Source organism: Harmonia axyridis, chromosome X (genome assembly GCF_914767665.1).
Source record: "Harmonia axyridis chromosome X, icHarAxyr1.1, whole genome shotgun sequence".
NCBI classification, from domain to species: Eukaryota; Metazoa; Arthropoda; class Insecta; order Coleoptera; family Coccinellidae; genus Harmonia; species Harmonia axyridis.
In genome coordinates, this window is record NC_059508.1 from 2077758 (window position 1) to 2097700 (window position 19943).

The following is a 19943-nucleotide window of genomic DNA, read 5'->3' on the forward strand; positions in this document are numbered from 1 at the left end:
GTCTACAGACGAGATGTTCACCGTGTTGCTTTAAGGCATGAGCAGAGGCTCATGCTGCCTAGATTTGGTTCAGCCATGTTCCAGCGCTCTTTCGCCTTCAATGCGGTGAAATTGCATAATAAGATACTGATTGCATGTGGGGGTTCTTCGTTGAACTCATTGAGAAAAGAATTGAAGAATGTTTCATTTTTGAACCAGTTACAGATTTTGTAGATAAGTTTCATTTTTGGTGATATTCATGATGTATATTATTTATGTTGTACCTTTCATTAATTTTTGATTTTATTTTTTTCTTTATTTGTATTTTGTTGGGGGGTTGAGTGGAGTAGCCTTGGCTAGAATTTGATACATAAAGACAAATTATTAATATTATTATCATTATTATATGATCATAAGGACCCAAATTGAGCTATCCTTGATCAGAAAGCCTCTGTCTTTCAGGCAGAAGCCTAAGCTTCGTATATATCTGCTCAAGAGTAACTAAAGGAAAGCAACTCATCAATGTGGGCCTAGGATTGAAAGTTTTCCTTTAAGGAATAAATTCTCAAGTATTTCTTTCCAATGCAATGATATTATTTCCTAGATAGTGATTTTCCAGTACTGTATATAGACTATTTGCTATTCGGTAAATATCCTACATGGCTTTATGTACCCTTTTCGTTGAATTTCAATAATGATACTTCACACATATTGCATTTTGTTGATATAACTTCCAATTTTGTCATTCAATACTTTGGTGGTTACAGCCAAAATATCAAAGGTATCATATCTGAAGAGATTGATAACTTATTCTTGATTTCAAAGCTGAAGATGACATGAACTCGTGAGCGTTAATGTTTTGTGGATGATTTGCCAATTAGCGCCGTACTGCTAGAACTACTCACAGTCGACAACAATATTCCCCAAATGAGATAAAAAAAATTGTTCATTTGGGCTCTGTAACGGTCGCCAATCATTAACAGTCAATCCTACCTGGATGGCCTTTGAATAATGATGAATTTTCCCATGAAACATCTGCATTTCTGAGTCTTTATTGCTGAAAATTCACCTGGCTATAAAGACATGAAAGAACATTCAACCGAAAATAACAATTTTATTCTTGAAATTGAAATTTCGTAGATCTATCGATTGAATTGTTCTGCAGTGTAAAGTATTCTAGCTTTCATAAATGATCAATGTATATCATTAGGATAGTGGAAATGGGTTGCATTTAATTCTTACGCCCTCACTGATACGACATTTAACAGTCCATATTTCCATGAGAAATTTTCAGCATCTATTATTTCTCGTCGGATAAGAACCAAAGATGGAGTTTTGCAGGAACCACACTATCACCTAATTTACAGGCAGATATTTTTCACTATCTGATGGAAGTGCAGCCGAAATGGCGGCTTTGCTGCAAAATTGTCCATACGAGCAATATCAGGAACATTTAGGTTGATTTATTTTTGTGTTGGTATCGGAGACTGAAAATGTGGAATGAGGGCGCTTGCATAGTTTCTAAATACCAAGCTTTGAACATTTTCTCACTCATTACTCATGTTTATTTATATAACTAGCAGTTAAAATACCATAACAGTCGTTCATATTCACTAAAGAAGACACTTTTACAACCGTATGGTGAAACAAATCATATTTCTGGAGATGATGTTCGATAGAAGTAAGAAACATTTTGGAATATTAGTTTTCAGTTTCAACACTAGGTTCCGCTATTTTATCTGAATTCAACCATAATGAAATTGTTCTACAATTTAATTCAGTATTCTGAAACTGAATGATCTGAAAGGAAAAATTACTTGAAAGAAGTTAACGTAACGTTTTGCAGATAATTATAGGGGTATAATTCACTTAATTCAAGAAATATGTATCAATTTATTATTTGTCGTTGAAATTAGCATGGTCTGAAATATGCCTACCTTATAAGTTCCAAGATTCTCTACAACACAAGGTAAACTAGCATCCCTTCCTAAAGCCACGGTTACATTTGGAATAGGCTCTGCAAATCTGGGATCATCGGTCATCGCTAAAAAAAAAATTGAAATTATTGATTTTTATTAATTATCAAACAATAAAGTTAGGTGTTTTGGTCAACTGATTGCACCACACGATTTTCTACCACTTTTTGAATTGTCAATATGTTTAAAAAAGTTCAACAATTTACTATAGTACACTAGGAAATATTAAACCCTGTAAGAAAATGCGGTTCTTCAGATTCATCGGTAGGTAAACAGTTAAAACTGCAGGGCTTGGTTTGGAAAGTTATAATTCGAATCAAAAAATCAAGGGAGTATCGAATTACTTTCTTAATAACTGAAGCATCATCAATATTCATTCCTAAATCGATAAGAAAACAACCATGGCATCATACCAAACATTTGAAATACGTTTGACTGCTCAGTCGAACAAGTGAATTTATGAATTTTCATGAGAAGCTTACCACCCTAAATTATAGGTCTCTCCTATATTCCATTCCGCCGGTTTTTCGATTTCAAATTCTAAATTATACGGGCCTTTCTAAGTCGAACCAGCCACAACTTGAATATGCCTCGCCTCATTTCACCAAACCTGTTTATACTGGCCAGAAGGGAAGCAAGTGCGATTGTTGTAAGATACCGAGGTCTCGCCGAATTTTTTATTCTGCCACCTCCGTGTAGCTCCGAAAGTATGTGGAAGGAGTCTGCGAAAACATCTGTTGTTCGATATCTAAATATACAAATCGGAAAAAGGTTCCGATAGAATAATTCAACAGTGAAATCCAGCTAGAGGAGGAGAATGAGAAATTTCAATATTGTAGACAAAGATCAGTTGGAGCGTTGGATCTTCTTTATGCCAACATATTCAGAAATATCTTCCACTTTACTCCTAGGCCAGGTGTGTTACATTTCGTTATGCAAAATAGGAATGAATGCTCCCTGATTCTTGCCTTATTGTATGTATCACTGTAGTTGAACGATAGTCAGTCTCAAATTTCATTTCATACGTCCAATAGTAAATAATATTACATAGATTGTGCCACTTTTTACGAATATGCTGAAAAAAGTTTGTTTGCTGTTCATTTCGGTGTGAAATATGAATTGTGAATGTCACTCCTTGCACATCTTTGTGCTACAAGATGTTTATAAAAACGTTGAAGAATAATTAAATTATCGGCTAGATTCATATAATAATCAATTTCATGATGCCAATACTAAAAACTGGTTCTGAAACTAAACCACTTTCCTCTCAGTTGGAAAGCCTAAATCCACTTCGATCGTTGTCAGTTAATTTCAGCCATGTTTAGGTTTCCAGCTGTGTGAATCTCTGTATGTACTGACCAGAGAGGAACGTGAACAAGAGTTTCCTTGATAAAAACTGCATTGCTCCATTAAGAGGATTGTTTGTTGATGTCGAATTGTGTTTCATGAGGAATTGAGGTCAATTCTTCCAGCGGAACAATAAGGCAAAATCACGTGGTAGCCATCCATATCAAGGAATATAACGTTGGTGTTGGAAACCACTAGTTTTGACTGCATTTTACTACAAGAAAATTGCACTATAATATCGCTCTACATATCTTCACAATTGAAACAATGTGGAATAATTTAAGAGTTAAGTTTAAGAGTTAATGCTAGGTATTTCACACACAGCAATTAATTATTTGAAAAGCTGGCCTAGATGGATTATGAATATGTTTTTCGCCAAGTCAGCAGTCTTTTTTTTCCACTGAGAGTTTGAGTCTAATCTGTCCTATAGTTAATTCAATTTTTTAGTTTATGTCAATTATATCTTACAATTTTTTTAATGAAAAATTCGAACAAACGGAAATATTGCAGATGATATTCTATTTTCAAATTAAAAGAAACCAAGGGCTTAGGAATGAGGAGGGGTATTGGAGGTGATTGCACCCCAAGATCTTCAAAATATAACATTTCAGAATTCTCTCAAAGACGAAGAACGAAAATTTCAACATAAAATGAACCAATAATCTTTTTACTTTTCTTTCAAATCGACAAGGCAGCAAAAAATCTGACTCTTATTCGGTTTATGAGTTTATTATCGCTTTCAAGATGTTAATTTTTATTGCACTACGAGCACGTCTATTTCCGAGGTTTATTATTTTCCTCCATCGACCCGCTTTGTCGGCGTCCCCCTTGTTTTGCTCTATGTGATTTTTGTATTCGTCATCGGTATACACTTACCCGTTGTTTTTGGTTTTTTTTACCACTTTCGTTGCTAAGTTCAAGTTTTTTTTCTCATAGCACCTTACCTTCACAAGATATTTAGTTCGAATATTTCAATTCGAAATTTTCATCATGTGATAGGCTAATGAATGCCAATCTACAGGGTGATATTTATTCTGGTGAACTACTTGTTTTTTCAGAAAATTATTCTTGTCAAGCAATTCTTCAATGATCCTCAGGAAAATTCAAATTATGATAAGATCCAGTAAGCTGTAATGAATAAAATGAGTTATAGGTTTTGGTACTTATTTACCCAATCTGTAGAGAAGATTAGTAAAGATTCAATAAACTATTATAAGCATGACATAAAAGTAGGACTTCAAGAACACCCTGTATCTCGACAACAAAGCGTTTGCGGGCCCATGTACCTACAGGATATTTCATTCTTTGAATTATTCAAGAAATCTCTCATTTTTCTTCGTACCTTCAATTTAGGAACACCCTGTACGAGGTGAGAACAATCGTATCGGTAATCAAAAAAATGCTATTATTTCGAATAATTTTTGGATCAAACTTGGTTATCAAACCTTTCTCTCTCACATTAGAGATATGAGAAAAACACCATTTTATCAAATTCCATCATACCTCATATAATTTTATTGTACTGAATAGAAATAAGATTGCAAAATGGATATTATAGCATGTAAAATAAACTTCTCCACATGAGTTAGGGATATTGACTCGAATTGCAGAAAAATATAGTTTGAATGAGATTTTTATAATGAAAATTCATATCAATATGATTTCGAGATGCAGGAAATAAAATTAATTTTTGCCTGTAGGTCTGCAGCGTATACAGGGTGGTTAAGAAAAATCGAGTAAAATAACGAAATTTTATTCTCAGAGAATTCAAGCATTTTAAGACTATAAATACAATGTATGGTCTCCACGGGTATCAATAACAGCTTGACATCTTTTTTGAATACTACACACGAGGTTGTTGAACATTTCTTGAGGAATTTGGTTCCATAAACGGGGCAGAAGCTCTCTCAGATCATTCAAGGATTCTAGGGTAGGTCGATGATTATCTAATCTTCTTTGGAGCATATCCCATGCAATTCAAATCTGGTGAGTGCGGAGGTATTGGTAAATGTGGAATACCAAGCATCTCGCGCGCATTTTCAACTGAGGCTGCACGGTGCGGTCTAGCGTTATCGTCTAGAAATTGAAAAGTTTCACCAATAGCAGCGTGAAAATTTGGCACAACATTGTCAATGACATGCTCCCTATAGTGTAAGGCGGTCATATTCCCAGGACAAATGTATGGATCTGTGCGCTATGCCCATACCATAACAGTACCCCCACAGAATGGATGGACTTCTTGAACATAGCGACGATTACGGGGTATGCGTGGGATTGGCCATACCCTTATTCTTCGAGAATCTGAAAATCGTCCATATCTGGATTTATCAGTGAAAAGGACACTGCGCTAATGATCGTTCCAATTGATATGTTGCCTTGTCCATTCCAGTCTTCGACGCTTATGGTCATGTGTTAATGGAACTCCTCTTAATGGACGTCTAGAACCTAGATTCACCTGTCAACGTCGTCTGGTGGTTCCGATGAAAACTTGAACCCCATCTGCATTTTGAAGAGTATTCCGTAGTATTCTACACGTAGATGTAGGGTTTCTTCTCGCCGAAACGATCCTGAGCAACCCTGTAGTATTCCGATAGCCCTATTAGCCTCAGCGTTTGTTAATTTACGTTTTGGCATTTTCAGAAAACTCGTCTCGAATCGAAGCCATTGGTAAACCGACTCCATTTCAAAATAAGAACATTCATGAATCATATGCAAAGAACCAAACTTCAGAAAAAAGGCGACCAGATTGTCGAGATGTCTGATACTGATTTTATTGGATCGATTTAAGTTGTTATTGAATTTTAAATGATTTTACAGCGATTTTATCGAAAATGACATACTTTTCAAAACGATTGAATACGATATCCCTAACTCTTGTGGAGCAGTGTATTATGTTAGTCGACTGGATCCAAAGGCATCGCAAATACTATTCCCCAAATGATCTACCTTAACCGTATATGTTGGAAGACGTTCAAAGCCATCTCATTCTTTTAATATCGTTGTAATAAACCCCCTACAGATTTGACTAATGATGCAATTTCAGTTGATTCTGTGTCAAGGTCAGTCAACCCATTAATTCCCATCGCAAAATTACATCTATTTCAGAAATTGATAACTAACGTAATTTTCCAAACCGAAGACCCAACTTGCACGCCTTTGAATCGATCGGAAAGGGGAGCAAGATAATTCTAGCTTATCTATCGAAAATCCGAGAATGCACTTGAGCGATTCGAGTTCAACGAAAATAACGTTTGATTATGATATAACCGACAAAGTTGATGTGATTGCGGCACTGGAATTGTTCAGGCTTCACGATGCCGTAAATATAAGAAGAATTTATGATAGTGTTATATATAATAGTGAGTCGAGTTTCAGACAGGGGTGAGAGTAATTTGGATGGGGGAGAAAGCCATTCAACTGGAACGCTTTTCTTCTGTATTGCCACGTCGTTTCAACATTATTCAACACTGTATCGTGTACTGGGGAACGTCTTGCTACCTCACTTACGTCTTTAACTGATAGCTTTTAGTGAGTTAGTAAACATGTCAGTTGGGGTTGGTCAAAAGGACCATTTAAGACTTCTCAATTTTGAATGGAGGAAACACAAAGGGAGTAAATCAAATTTCGGCATAGAAATTATAATAAAAAATAAAAAATTCATCCACGTAATCGAATGAACGATGAATCAATAAAAGCACAGAGTTTTGAATATTCAGGGTTGTTCATTGTGAAATGGGCGGACGCTAAGGGTAGATAGAGGACACTGCGAATAATCTACACTGTGTCCGTAAAGTATGGAACAAATTCATTTTCAGCTGAACAGACCATCAATAATTATTAACATTAATTATTATTTATTATTAATTATTAACATTAATTAAGGAATAATCCTGAAATACGTCGATTTTTATTTTAATTTACCGCATTTTAAAATAATAATCTAATATACAGGTGAATTACTTTCGAGTAATGACGTCACCGTAATTTTTTTCAAATGGAACAACCCCATTTTGTCTCAATTTTCCAATTACTCTAGCTGACTTGATTCCAAAAATGTATCACATGTTGATTCCAATTGGTACAGGGTGGACAAAAATACAATAGTTTTGTGTGTGCTCATAAAGTAACGCGTAAAATTCTTTATCAGTTAAATTAACAATATTATCAAAAATACTCATTGTCTAGCGGCAATTGGTTGAATGTAACACCCTGTAGTTTGTTAGATTCATTACATTCATTTAAATTGATAAGAAATAATTTCTTCCATATTCTGTCTGCTAGACCACAAGTACCAAACATGTTTGGAAACAGCTCATTTTTATTGATCTAAAAATGTAACAAACTACAGGGTGTTACATTCAAACCAATTGCCGCTTGGCAATAAGTATTTTTGATAATATTGTTAATTTAACTAATAAAGAATGTTGCGCGTTACTTTATGAGCACACACAAAACTATTGTATTTTTGTCCAGCCTGTACCAATTGGAAACAACATGCGATACATTTTTGGAATCAGCTCAGCTAGAGTAATCGCAACAATTGAGACAAAATGGGGGTGTTCCATTAAAAAAAAATGACGGTGACGCCATTACTCGAAAGTAATTCAACCTGTATATTAGATTATTATTTTAAATCACGGTAAATTAAAATAAAAAATCGACGTGTTTCAGGATTATTTCTTAAAATGGTCTGTATAGCTATGTTTCTCTTTTATAATCAAGATACAGAGTGTATTATCGATTTTGTCAATTTCTTCAAATACCAATAACTTTCGATCCATTCTATATACTTTCATGATACTCGGTGCGTTTATTTTCTGCAACAACTACTTCATACTGACATAGCATTGTTCTTTTCAGGTCCGACCTAGGAAAAATTAATAAATAAAATTCAACCCAACACCCTGTATATCGAAATCTCTTGAATTTGATAAGATTTTCGAATAGAGGAGAAAACTTAAGGAAAGCAAGGTGTTTCTCGAACTGCCGCATGCAATTTTAATACTCAATAAATCTAGTAGTAATAGGTAAAGTTCAGAAGTTAGAGTAAGGCGATGAAATCGCTCGACTAGTTTTCAGGTGGATATTGCGAAATCAAAGATTTTTATACAGATGTTTTTATACCGATGAAGCACAAATCACCAGAGATGGTATCAATAATTTTTAAAAATCACATGTCTGCGCCGAACTGAATCCTTTGGTTTTGAGAATATTTAAAATCAGGAGTTTACTTGACATGAATAAACGATAGAACTTCTTTAGAGAATGGAGGACGCTTTTTGCAACAAATTGAAAAATAATCAATAAATGATAAGAATATCAAAAACTTGTCTGATTGAATGAACACGAAATGTATTGAGCTGAATGGTAACCATTTTGAGCAATTTTTGTGAAACTTTCTTCTCTGTATCGAAGGCTTGTTGTTTAGCATAAAACTTTTTCATTAAGATGTTTTTCAGAGCTCATTTTATCGTTTATTTTCAATATAGATATTCGATAAATAAATTTTATCGATGTTATCTGATTGAAATCTCTCTTGAGATTCCTCAAAAAAAAGACCTATGCCTTTCGTTGTGTTTCAATTTTGTGACCAAAACATTTCATAAAATTATCAAATGAATAAATGAAGAAAAATAGTTTTGTATCACTGTGTTGTCTGAATACTCAGGTTTGACTAGATTTATTCAGTGCTAAATCGCATGGGGAGGTTCAAGATATATCTTGCTCCCTTTAGTTTTTTCTCCTTTTTTCGAATATCCTATCAAATTCAAGAAATTCTGATTGTATCTTGATTAAAAAGAGATAAACCCTTCAGATATAGGTTATTCTGACTAACCTCAGTGTCCCCTGGTCTACCCTTCGCTTCTGCGCATTTACCAATAAATCACTGTGTAAAGGGCGAGATATTTTATGTTCCTCAAACACTTAGGTAGACTAATTGCACAATCTATCAAGGTTCAATGAAGTGGAATGTATTTCTTTATAATAATAAAATCACACAGATAGTGAATAAGAAAATTCACACTTCTAATAGGGGTGCCTATTGGTTTCTACTATGGTTCACAAAACACTGAGTAACTCAAGTGTCTACTACTTTAAAATAATATCCTTGATACAGAACCATGTTTCAATCTTCCATGGATATACTTTTTATAACCTGAGTATTTCGAATTCTAGTTTTCAGTCTAAATATATTAAGAAGGCTCAATCAGTTAACCATCTCAAAGTTTGATAGAAAGGTACCTACTCTTCTTCGATTTTGGGATTTAACAAACCACGCTTGACCACATCTCATAACAGTAGTTTGATTTCTGTTCGTACGGTTAGCGAATTCTAGAAATGACAACCCCGCCTCCCGTAGACCAATAATTCGATCTCTTTCAAATTCACTTAGCTGGCGATAACTTCCGCGTATACGTGCTCTAGTCATTTTAATCACAACTGAACATCGATTTTGGATCTCCTCGAACAGCTGGTTTTTTGTTAAATTTAAAAAACTTGCAAAAAACTATTAGAATATTCAAGTAACAAAAATTCTTTACATGAAAACCCTCCAAATTCAAAAATTTACTCCTTTGTATATTATCTTTGTTTTACTAAAAAAAAATTAATTTAAACAGCTCCTTCTGGGTGTTGCAGTTTCTTTGTCAGTTAGTATATTACTGTTGACGAGGTCAATACATTCTGTATCAAAAGAGTCTGTCGGCACAAAATTGCAGACGCTGAAAATCGGACATAGAAAGAGTTGTACATATATTGTGCAACTGTTCAGAATTGGCTAACCTCATAAATACACTCATGGGCAAGCCTATGAGCCAAGGCTTCCTTTGGCTTTGTCCAATTTGTAAAAATGGTAAAAATCGCTTTCCAAATTGATGAACAGAGTAATGAATTGAATATCAAATTGGTTATAGTTCTAACCAATAAGTTCTCCATCAGATCCAATCCCTTTTTGTGGCCATATTTTGATATATTTCAATATTGTGGAGCAGTGTATACCATGCAAGGTCAGTTGTCCATTTAATTGCACCATTAGGAAACTGTCTGAATAGTCACACCCTCTGACTAAATTATCTCCGTATTGAATTTCAACTATAAACCGATAGCTACCATTGAACCATTGTATGGAATAGCCGCCAAATGGTTATACAAAGCGATAAAAATGAAACTCGAACAATAATATGTATTTTATGCGTCTATATATAAAGGAATAATCTGATATTTTCACATAAAACATATTAAGCGGTCACTCCAAGCGTGAAGGATGGAATAACAACCGCATAAAGTGGAGGAAGGCTGCTTTTCTCGACTCTTCGAGTGAAATCGATCCCATAATTTCGTTTAAGGCTTTTACCTTTATACTTTCACCCTCTTTTGATGCAATCTTTGTATTCCCTGCATATATAACCCTTATCGATTCGATCGCCAATAATAAACATTGTGGGAAAATTATAGGGGTTAAATTCTTACCGATAACTGGGGGAAACCTTGTCTTTTCTTACAGATCGGAGAGGATACCGATATAAAAATGAACCTCGGGGATTGTACATCAAAATATGCCAGGGAGATAGTACGCTTGAGCATTTTCCATTAAACTTCATGATGTTATTTATGTCTTTTGAACATTATTCTCTATAGTTTGAGTAACTCATTTCAAAAACCCTCTTTTGGAATTCCAAAATCGATGAATAACTTCACCAATTTGAATTTTGAACAACAAAAATGTTATGGGTTTTTCAATAGCCCTTATACAGGGTGATTCATTTGGAAACGGAAATACTTCATAGTGCATAGGTGGCACCAAGGCGGTTCTGGAGATACCCCATTTATTGGGTCTTACTGTCAACGTAGCCGAGATACAGGGTGTTTTATGAATTTTGACTCTCTTTCTGAGGCCATATCAAACGAACCACCCGGTATATTTTCTTCATATTTGGCGAATATGTTCCTAATTGAGAGCCCAAACGTATCATGCAATAACCGCCTTGAAAATCTAGGTCCGGGTTAACAAAAAATTATGAATCGTTTGAATCCTCGAAACAACACCCTGTACATCGGAATTTTGAAAATCTGTTTCAATATTCGGAAATGGCGATAAATTAAACAAATATTCCATACTTATTTAATGGCTGTGAGGATATGAATCAAGAATAACCCTGAAGGAATTGATGAGATCGTTCTTCTCTCAGTGGTCAATGAGCGTTTATAAACTTTGGAATGAGATGTGAGTTGAACCCTCCTAAACATTGTCACATTCGAACATCTGCCACACTTGAAGTGCAGTAACTTGGTGGATCCCAAGCACCAAGTGCAGCAAACTTCGTCTAAGCCCTTAGCATACTGCCAATTTTACGAAGAATTGATGAACCTTCAAGAAACTTATTGTTTGTTGTTGTATCAAGTTTGAATTACTAGATTGTCTGTTATAAATTTTCAGCAGTTCTCATGCCCCTTAATTCAAGAAAGTGGTTTATGCAACCCCCAAAAACATTCCAACTGTCTTACTAAGAAACTGAAATAATGTGTGAATGATGGTAAAACGTCACACTTGATGGATTGCTTTCATAACTTGCTGAAAACAGTTGGATCTTAGTTTAAAAAAATGTAACATTACTTAATTTCAGCATAAATAATTCCAGAAGTATATATTCTTTCGAAATAAAATAATTCAAAAAATTATTAACTTCAAACAATAAAGCATGTGTAGATAAAATCTCAGTATTAGCAGAGAGAATGTAAACGGGGCATCATACATTTCAACGTATGATATAAAAGTACATATAGAAACCCTTTCCATCCCTTCTCTTCACCAAAAGTTCACTACATATATAATATTTATAATTAAATTTGAAATGAAAAACAAAAGAACCAAAAAGGATCAATAAATGTGATAGTTTCCATGAGTTTGATTTGATGTTACTGTTAGCGACGCATTCTAAAAAAGAATCTGAAACTGAATGGATCTTTTGAAAACCACCATGAAATTTTTAAATTGGACAAGTAACCAAGTGGTTAAAGGGTTCTTCTACACCACACTTTCAGAGTGGGCTTTCAATAGAATGCCATTTGCCTACTATAACAACTACATGACCAGTCCTAAGTAGAATTGAAATACACCAAATTTTCCCAAGAAGATAGAAACCTGGAACTTTCTCTGAAGGATCAACAACTAGACCTTTGTTGAAGATATTACAAGAATTTATTTTATTTAAGCCAAATTTCCTTATCACTCTCATTAGATTGAAAGAAAGTATTAATCCATAAAGGTTTCCGTGACTTCCATCTCGAGAACCTGAAATCTGGGAGATAAGATACAATTGAAAATAAATTGTGGTAGAAATGAAATTTCTCCCAAGATTTCTTGACAGTAACCTGTTTACGAATATGAGGCGGAAGTATATGTGACAGCACTGGTAACCAATATGAAGGTGTAGATCTAAGAGTTCCACTAATATTTTTCATAGAAACGTTAAGCTGTGCATCAATTTTATGAAGTGACACTTCTCAACGAAACCTCACTATTTATCACTCACATATCAAATTTGAGATCCATAACTAGTCCGTTTAGATTAATTAGGTAGGACTATGCCTAGATTGCGATCAATAGAAAATTAACAAAAACTGATTGAAGTAGATAGAGGAATGAATCTCGATTTTGCCATTGTGCCCACCGATATGTTTATGAAGTGTCAGGACCATATATCCTTCTGTGGATTGCTTTGAAGAGGCTAACATCACCATCTTGTTATCCAGATCTGTCTACCCTTCGTGTATTGCGCCATGATTGGTAGAAGACTAAAGCAATAAGAAAAAGAGTAATCTCCGGTATGAATTAAAAATTGTATGGGATGCAATATCATTGGAAGAAATCGTTCGTCTAATGGAATCCATTACAAAACTTGTGCGGAGGAGTCACACTGATAGGAGTTTACATATATTCAATAAAGAATGCCTTCATCTATTGTTCATTTACTCTGAAAACGATAACAATCGTTGGATATGGTCTGACAATCAATGTTAACAAGACCAAATAGATGATTCTCACCAAAACAAAAGTGCCCAATGAGGGTATGATTGTGGAACGTCGGAGAGTAGATAGGTACATTCACCTGGGTAGTCGACCTATTGCCAATAAATAAAGACTTGCATTGAGAAAGCATGTGTATCCTTTATGGAAATCAAGAAGTTGCTCTGCAGTTGCGGTCTCAGCCGGGACTTTGGATGCTTATGTTATGTATTCCCAGTCCCAGTCCTTATATATGGCGTTGAAGCCTAGATGCTTTCGAGATGCGGGTCTACCATAGGACGTTGAGAATATCATGTGGAAAGAAAAACAATTGGAATGAGAAGAACATCCTAGATTCAAAACTTCCGAAAATGGTTTCATGTCACTTCATTTGACTTATTTAAGGCTGCAGCTTGCAGAATCAAGATAGCAATGTGTTAGCTAACCTCCACAATGGAGACACTACATCCAAAAGAAGACAATTTTTGACTAGTTGAACATTTCTGCCATGATTGATCGGAAACCTTGGTGTTGCATATTTATGTCGCTGAGTATAGATCCTCATAAATTCTCTACAGCAAATGCGCGAAAATCATTGATTCATCAACATACAAAAATGAATTTTTTTTTCATTGAGTAGAATTCATGCGAAGAATTTCCTGTCAAGTAATAATTTCAAGCTGAACCATAGCATAGAGTGCCAAGGCGAATTATCTATCTAAAACACGAGGCAGTATGTAATGATAATGCGAAAAAATGTGTGACTAACAATGATGGAGAACGCGAACATTATAAATCTCAGCTACCATAAGGTATCCTCATTCGCGAAAATTTTCCATTACACACAATTTACGAGAAAACAGAGCAGTAGAGAGCGAGAAAGAGATAGGTGCAAAGCGAGCCTCATCCATGAACAACAAGACGGTTGGTGTATGGAGATAAATCATGTAATCTATTTGGAATGAGTTTTTGTTCTTCATGACTTGTTCGAATACTGGAAAATTCCAAGAAGCGATTTCACACACAGAAGCACTATTTGAATTTGATTCGGAATTCTTCATATGAAACAAATATGAATTTTTCTGCATCTTGTATTTTCTACCTGAAGGAATTTCAATAAAGACAGCATAATATTTTCTGGGGAGATTTGTTTTCTATCTTGGACGTAAGAGGGTTATTCGGTATGGAATTTCTTACTCTCGGTTAGATTTCTACTGAAAAATTCTCGTTAAGCCTTCGTTATTTGTTAGAATGACAATCTAGAATCATATCTTAGTGTTTCGACCAGAATAAAGTAACCTGTCTTCCTGTTTCGGTTGGAGAATTATTTCCTCTCCTTGAATCTAATCTCAAACTTCATTTGGTTCTGTCAGAATTACTCGATTCATGGTTTTCAGAGTTTTGATAAGGTGTAGTAAAAAAAAATCCATTATTTTTGCATGAAAAACAAGGCTTTACACTTAAATAACATAAAATGATCCGATTTAGGTCAAATATGCGTTATTTGGTTCGATATCTTGTAACCATTTTGAAGAATGAAGACCATTATGCCCCTCTCATAGAAGCCCTCGTCCCTATTGCCAAAAAATTGAGACAGTCCAGAGACTAACTTGAATTATAACACATATCCCTGGGACATTCCTGTTCAATAGCTTGTGCAGAACTGGTGGGCATTATCGAAATAATTTGATTGGGGGGTATAATAATCTGATGAGAAACTATGTTTATTAAAGTTGTGGATCTAGTTTTTAAACAATTGCTGCTGTGGCCAGGCCTTATAACTTGCTGAAATAAAATGTTGATCAATGTAGAATGCTGCGAAGTGGATGGTTTTACAGAACTACTAACAGATGTCACTGTTGATGTAACCATAATTTCAGAGTTCTCCGTTTGTTCACTTTGCGGCTTATCAACCCTTTGCTGGCCTATCCTCTGAATATGAGGTGTAATTTGAGTAGTTGTCTAGGCCTTAACAGGAATAGAGGCTTCAGCTCTTCCTCCTGCTATCTGAACCACATTCACAACCATGTCCGTATTACTTGGCCCAACTATGTCATGTGAACCTGGTACTTTGGCTAGGATAGATCTGAGATAGTAATTGTCCATGATAGATAGACGTTCAAGAAGTACTTTAGGGTTTTCAACCTCAGACTTTTTGTTTTTATCATCTTCTTTTGAAGAATCTTCATTAAGACTTTTTGAAGCTCATCATGATTAAATTAAGTTATTTCATAAATATTATGCAGGATACGATAGAATTACACCGGAAATGATGAAGAACATGGGAGAAAAAGGTATAAATGTATTCAGGGAAATATGTCAGAAAGCATGGAATTCGAAAGAAATACCACAAGATTGGAAAATGGCGATGATAGTACCAGCTTACAAGAATGGGGACAGAAAGAAATGTGATAATTATAGAGGTATAAACTTGCTATGTACAGCTCTCAAAGTATACGAAGCGATATTGGAGAGTAGACTAAAAATAAGCACAGAGGACACACTAGATAAAGCTCAGAGTGGGTTTATGAGAGGGAGAAGTGTACAAGACCACATTTTCACTCTGAAACAGACCATTCATAAGATGAAAAGAAGTGGAAGAAAGGCTTATTTTGTATTTATAGATCTGGTGAAAGCTTTTGACAGGGTTAGTAGATCGAAAATGTGGGATATATTGAAAACAAGAGGGATAAACAGAAATTTGGTGGAGTCTATTAAAAGTGTTTATTGTGAAAGCTTGAACTGTGTTATTGTCAGAAATATGAAGTCGGAGTTATTTGAGACAAAGGAGGGACTGAGGCAGGGTGGAGTGCTGAGTCCGACATTGTTTATACTGTTTTTGGATGAGATAATCAGAGAAGCAAAAGAGAGAACAGAGAAGCTTACAATTGGTTTTAAAAACTTAAGAAGAGTTGTAATATCAGAATGTGCCTTTGCGGATGACATCGTATTGATGGCGGGAACAAGGAGGAGTATACAGGGAAATTTGGATATATGGAATGGAATACTGAGAAAATATGGGATGGAAATAAATAGAAGAAAGACAAAAGTGATGGAAGTGAACGATGAACGGGAGGATGATTGGAGATTGGAAATTGAGGGAGAGGAAGTTGAAAAGGTGAAATGTTTCAGATATTTAGGAGTGAACATAGAAAATACGGGAAGCCAAGAAAGGGAGATTAACGAGAGAATTGAAAAAGCCGGCAGATTATACCACACAATTAATAGGAAATTCCTAAGAAGAACTGAAGTCGAAGAGAAAACTAAAATGACCGTGTTTAAGTCGATATTCAGACCTGTTCTGTCGTATGGATGTGAAACTTGGAACACAACAAGGAGAATGAGGAGTAAACTACAGGCAGTAGAAATGAAATTTTTGAGAGGAGTGAAGGGGGTTACAAGGATGGACAGAAGGAGAAATGACGACATAAGAGGTGAATTGGGGATAAAATCATTGGAAAGGTTTGTGGGTGAGAGGCAGTTGGGATGGTGGGGACACTTACATCGTATGGAGGAGGAGAGACCAATCAAACAAATATGGGAGGCAAAAGTCGAGAAAAAGGCAAAAAGGGGGAGACCGCAACAAACATGGGAGGATATGGTAGAGGAGGAAATAAAGAAAAGAGGAAAAAGCGTCAGGGAAGCTGAGATGATGACATCAAATAGGACAGAATGGAAGAAATTCATTGAATCAAATTAGAATTATTCTTAAGTTATTGTTAAGTTGGAAAATGTAGATAATGAAACCCATACACCGAAAGGTATCAAATGGGATACAGATTATATATATATAAATATTATCAAGTTTGCTGCAAGTTTCCTCTTCAGTATTCTATTTCTCATTTCTATTTGAATTATCAGTATGGTGTTCAGGTTTTAAATTACTTTTACATATATTATCATGCAACTTGTAGTATATAATACTGATATCTCTTATTGAGACATATTTCTTTGGTTCAATATAGCTATATTTATCTAAACCAGCCTTGTCTAAAGCGTTTCCAGTCTTTAACTTTTTATTCTTCTTTGAAGAACATCCTTTTTCAGGTGTTCTTTTCTGTTTCAGAGGTGAGTCGATTATGTTATTGTTATTACATTTTTTAAGATAATGATCAATATTTTTAAATAGTCCTTTAATGGTATCATAAAGTGAATTATTTCTAGATAATTCGATATGACACCTATTATAATGATCGTCTGATTCAACTCGACTATCAGAACCTGTTTCAGGACAAGATTCATATCAGTCACAAATCGCTTCAAAATGAGTCGATTTTGTTGCGATTCAGCGGTGATTCGCAGATGGAAATTCTATCCATGAGGTTTTTTAGCGTTAACTCGTGTGATACCCATACATCAAGTTTCTTTTTGAGACTAGCCTCATGCAAATGGTTTCAAACGGTTTTTTTCTGTGCAACTTTCAGCTTTTGGGCAATAAAAACAGTGCGTCAGTGCATACATGATGGTTGGACTCGACAATGTCCATGATTTTATTGACCTTTTCTACAATTGGCATTCCACTGCGTAGTGCATCTTTGACATCGAAATTACCGGTACGTAATGAACGAAGCCAAAATCGCGCATGATTGGCTGTTACAGTCTTAAACCAACATTTCCATACTATTCACATTTTCAGCCGCCTGGCTTGCATTTTCGCCTCCATCAAAAAAACTATGAAATATAGCGTATTTTCTCTTTGCTACTGGCCATCTTTGACGCGCGCTCAATCCAAACAGAGTCAACTATTCACCAAACTGTCAGAAAAGTTTTTGTAGTGCGAAATCTCATCTTTCTCGATCAGACTTATACAACGCGAGATGCATATAACTAAAACTATAATAATAATGGATTTCTTTTTACTACAACCAATATGAGCTTTGTATCAATTCTTGCATGATTCAATTTATTTCTGGGATAATCGTCGTTTGTTACGATACTTTTTGTATTCATTTCGGCCAGGCCTTTTGTCATTGATGACATCCTATTAACCATTTCCTGAAACTATGCCTTCGATGAGAACATCTGTTTCTGATGCTGATGCCACTTTGTCTATGTAAGTACACAAACTATTTTGCATAACAAGATATAAATCTTCTTTGTTGTAGATAGATAGCGCCACCGGAAAGTCAATAATACCACGCGCCACCCGCCGACATATCATATCTCAAGCGACGTAGATATTTGGTTCCATCTGTTGAGCGGGATAGATCCGAAGTTTCGGAACGTAACCGCATTAATCATTCGTTAATTATAAGGAGAAACTATACGCCCTCGAGTTAGTTTTATGAATAAAAAAAGTATCAGAATATCACACTCGTGGTGTAATTATTCCACAAGGATGGATGATGATGCGAATTACGTGGTCTTTGTTGAAACGTTTGATATATCTGGCTTATTATTGCTCATTGAACAGTATGAGGGGAATTTGAAGATAATTAACATTCATAGAAAACGCCACATGTGAAAAAAAGTATCTTGCTCATTATGTACCCTTTTGCCTAGAAATTACCTAAGTTATCCTTTGCAGTCTAAAATGTGTTTCCTTCGAATTTGTACTCTGGGCGTCGCTTTTGAATTTCAATTTCAATGTTTCTTAATTACTTTTGTATTCCTTCTCGAGTAAATATTCCTTCTATACAGGGTGATTAACTGCGATGGCCTATTAGACGTTTATGGAACACTAATAGATAATAATTTTGTGATGAAGATTTGCATATTTGTGTTTCAGAGAGAGAATGATCTTTCTCCCTAAAATATTTTCAAATCTCTATGTTATTGAGTTATCGAAACATAGAATTTCTGTGTTTTCCGGAAGTCACAGACCACTCCACATAGTTAGAATTTGCGATTTTTCCTCATTTTAAGTTGTGTGTTCTGTGTTCTCCTTCGTCGTAGCTGGTTGCTTCTCTTATGTCACTGTGTTGCTCTCTATTGTTTAAAGTTAGATTTTGTTCACTTCCAGAAGTGTGTTATTTATCGATTTATATATTCTTTATTTCTTGGTTAATCGCTCTTGTGTACCGGGTTATCGTATACAGGCGATATCTAGCTTATTTGACAAGATAATAAAAAAATCAAAAAATTGTGAAAGTACCTTCCCAAGGATGTATAAAAAAGGTTCGTACATTTGTCAGACCTGTGGTAGTCACTTTTCATTTTCAAATGGCAACCCCTGTATATTATCAGTGGAAATTGTGTGTCATTCTTTTTGGAATACAACGATAGCACATACTTTATATTTTCTTATTGATGACAACAAAAACATTAACATTTTGTGAAAAATGAATTGCAACCAAAATACCTACTATGCAATTCAAAAAACGAATTCGAAGCAAGTTTTTCGTTACAAAATACATCGGTTCTTCAAAACAAAAATTTCATCTACTTCTCATATGTGAAGTTTGTACAAACATAGGTGGGGGCATTTAATTCTTATAAGGATAATTAAATAACGTAAAAGAAGTCACAAAATATTAATTTTGTTGTTGTTACTACTGAAAAATAACAAGTAGGTGCTATTGTTGTATTCCGAATAGAATGACACGCAATTTTCTCTGACAATATACAGAGGGTGCCATTTGAAAATGAAAAGTGAAGGGAAGCTACCACAGGGCTGGCAAATATAAGAACCTTTT

General features: G+C 35.0%; 1 protein-coding gene across 2 annotated transcripts in view; it reads right to left on the minus strand.

The window, feature by feature from the left end:
- Positions 1 to 19943, minus strand: part of LOC123686013 (lachesin) — a 295523-nt gene that overhangs the window by 125045 nt on the left and 150535 nt on the right. For both annotated transcript variants that reach the window (XM_045625925.1, XM_045625924.1), the window contains exon 2: positions 1917 to 2023. In XM_045625925.1, the coding sequence (XP_045481881.1) occupies positions 1917 to 2023 (107 nt within the window). The remainder of the gene's footprint in view (positions 1 to 1916; positions 2024 to 19943) is intronic.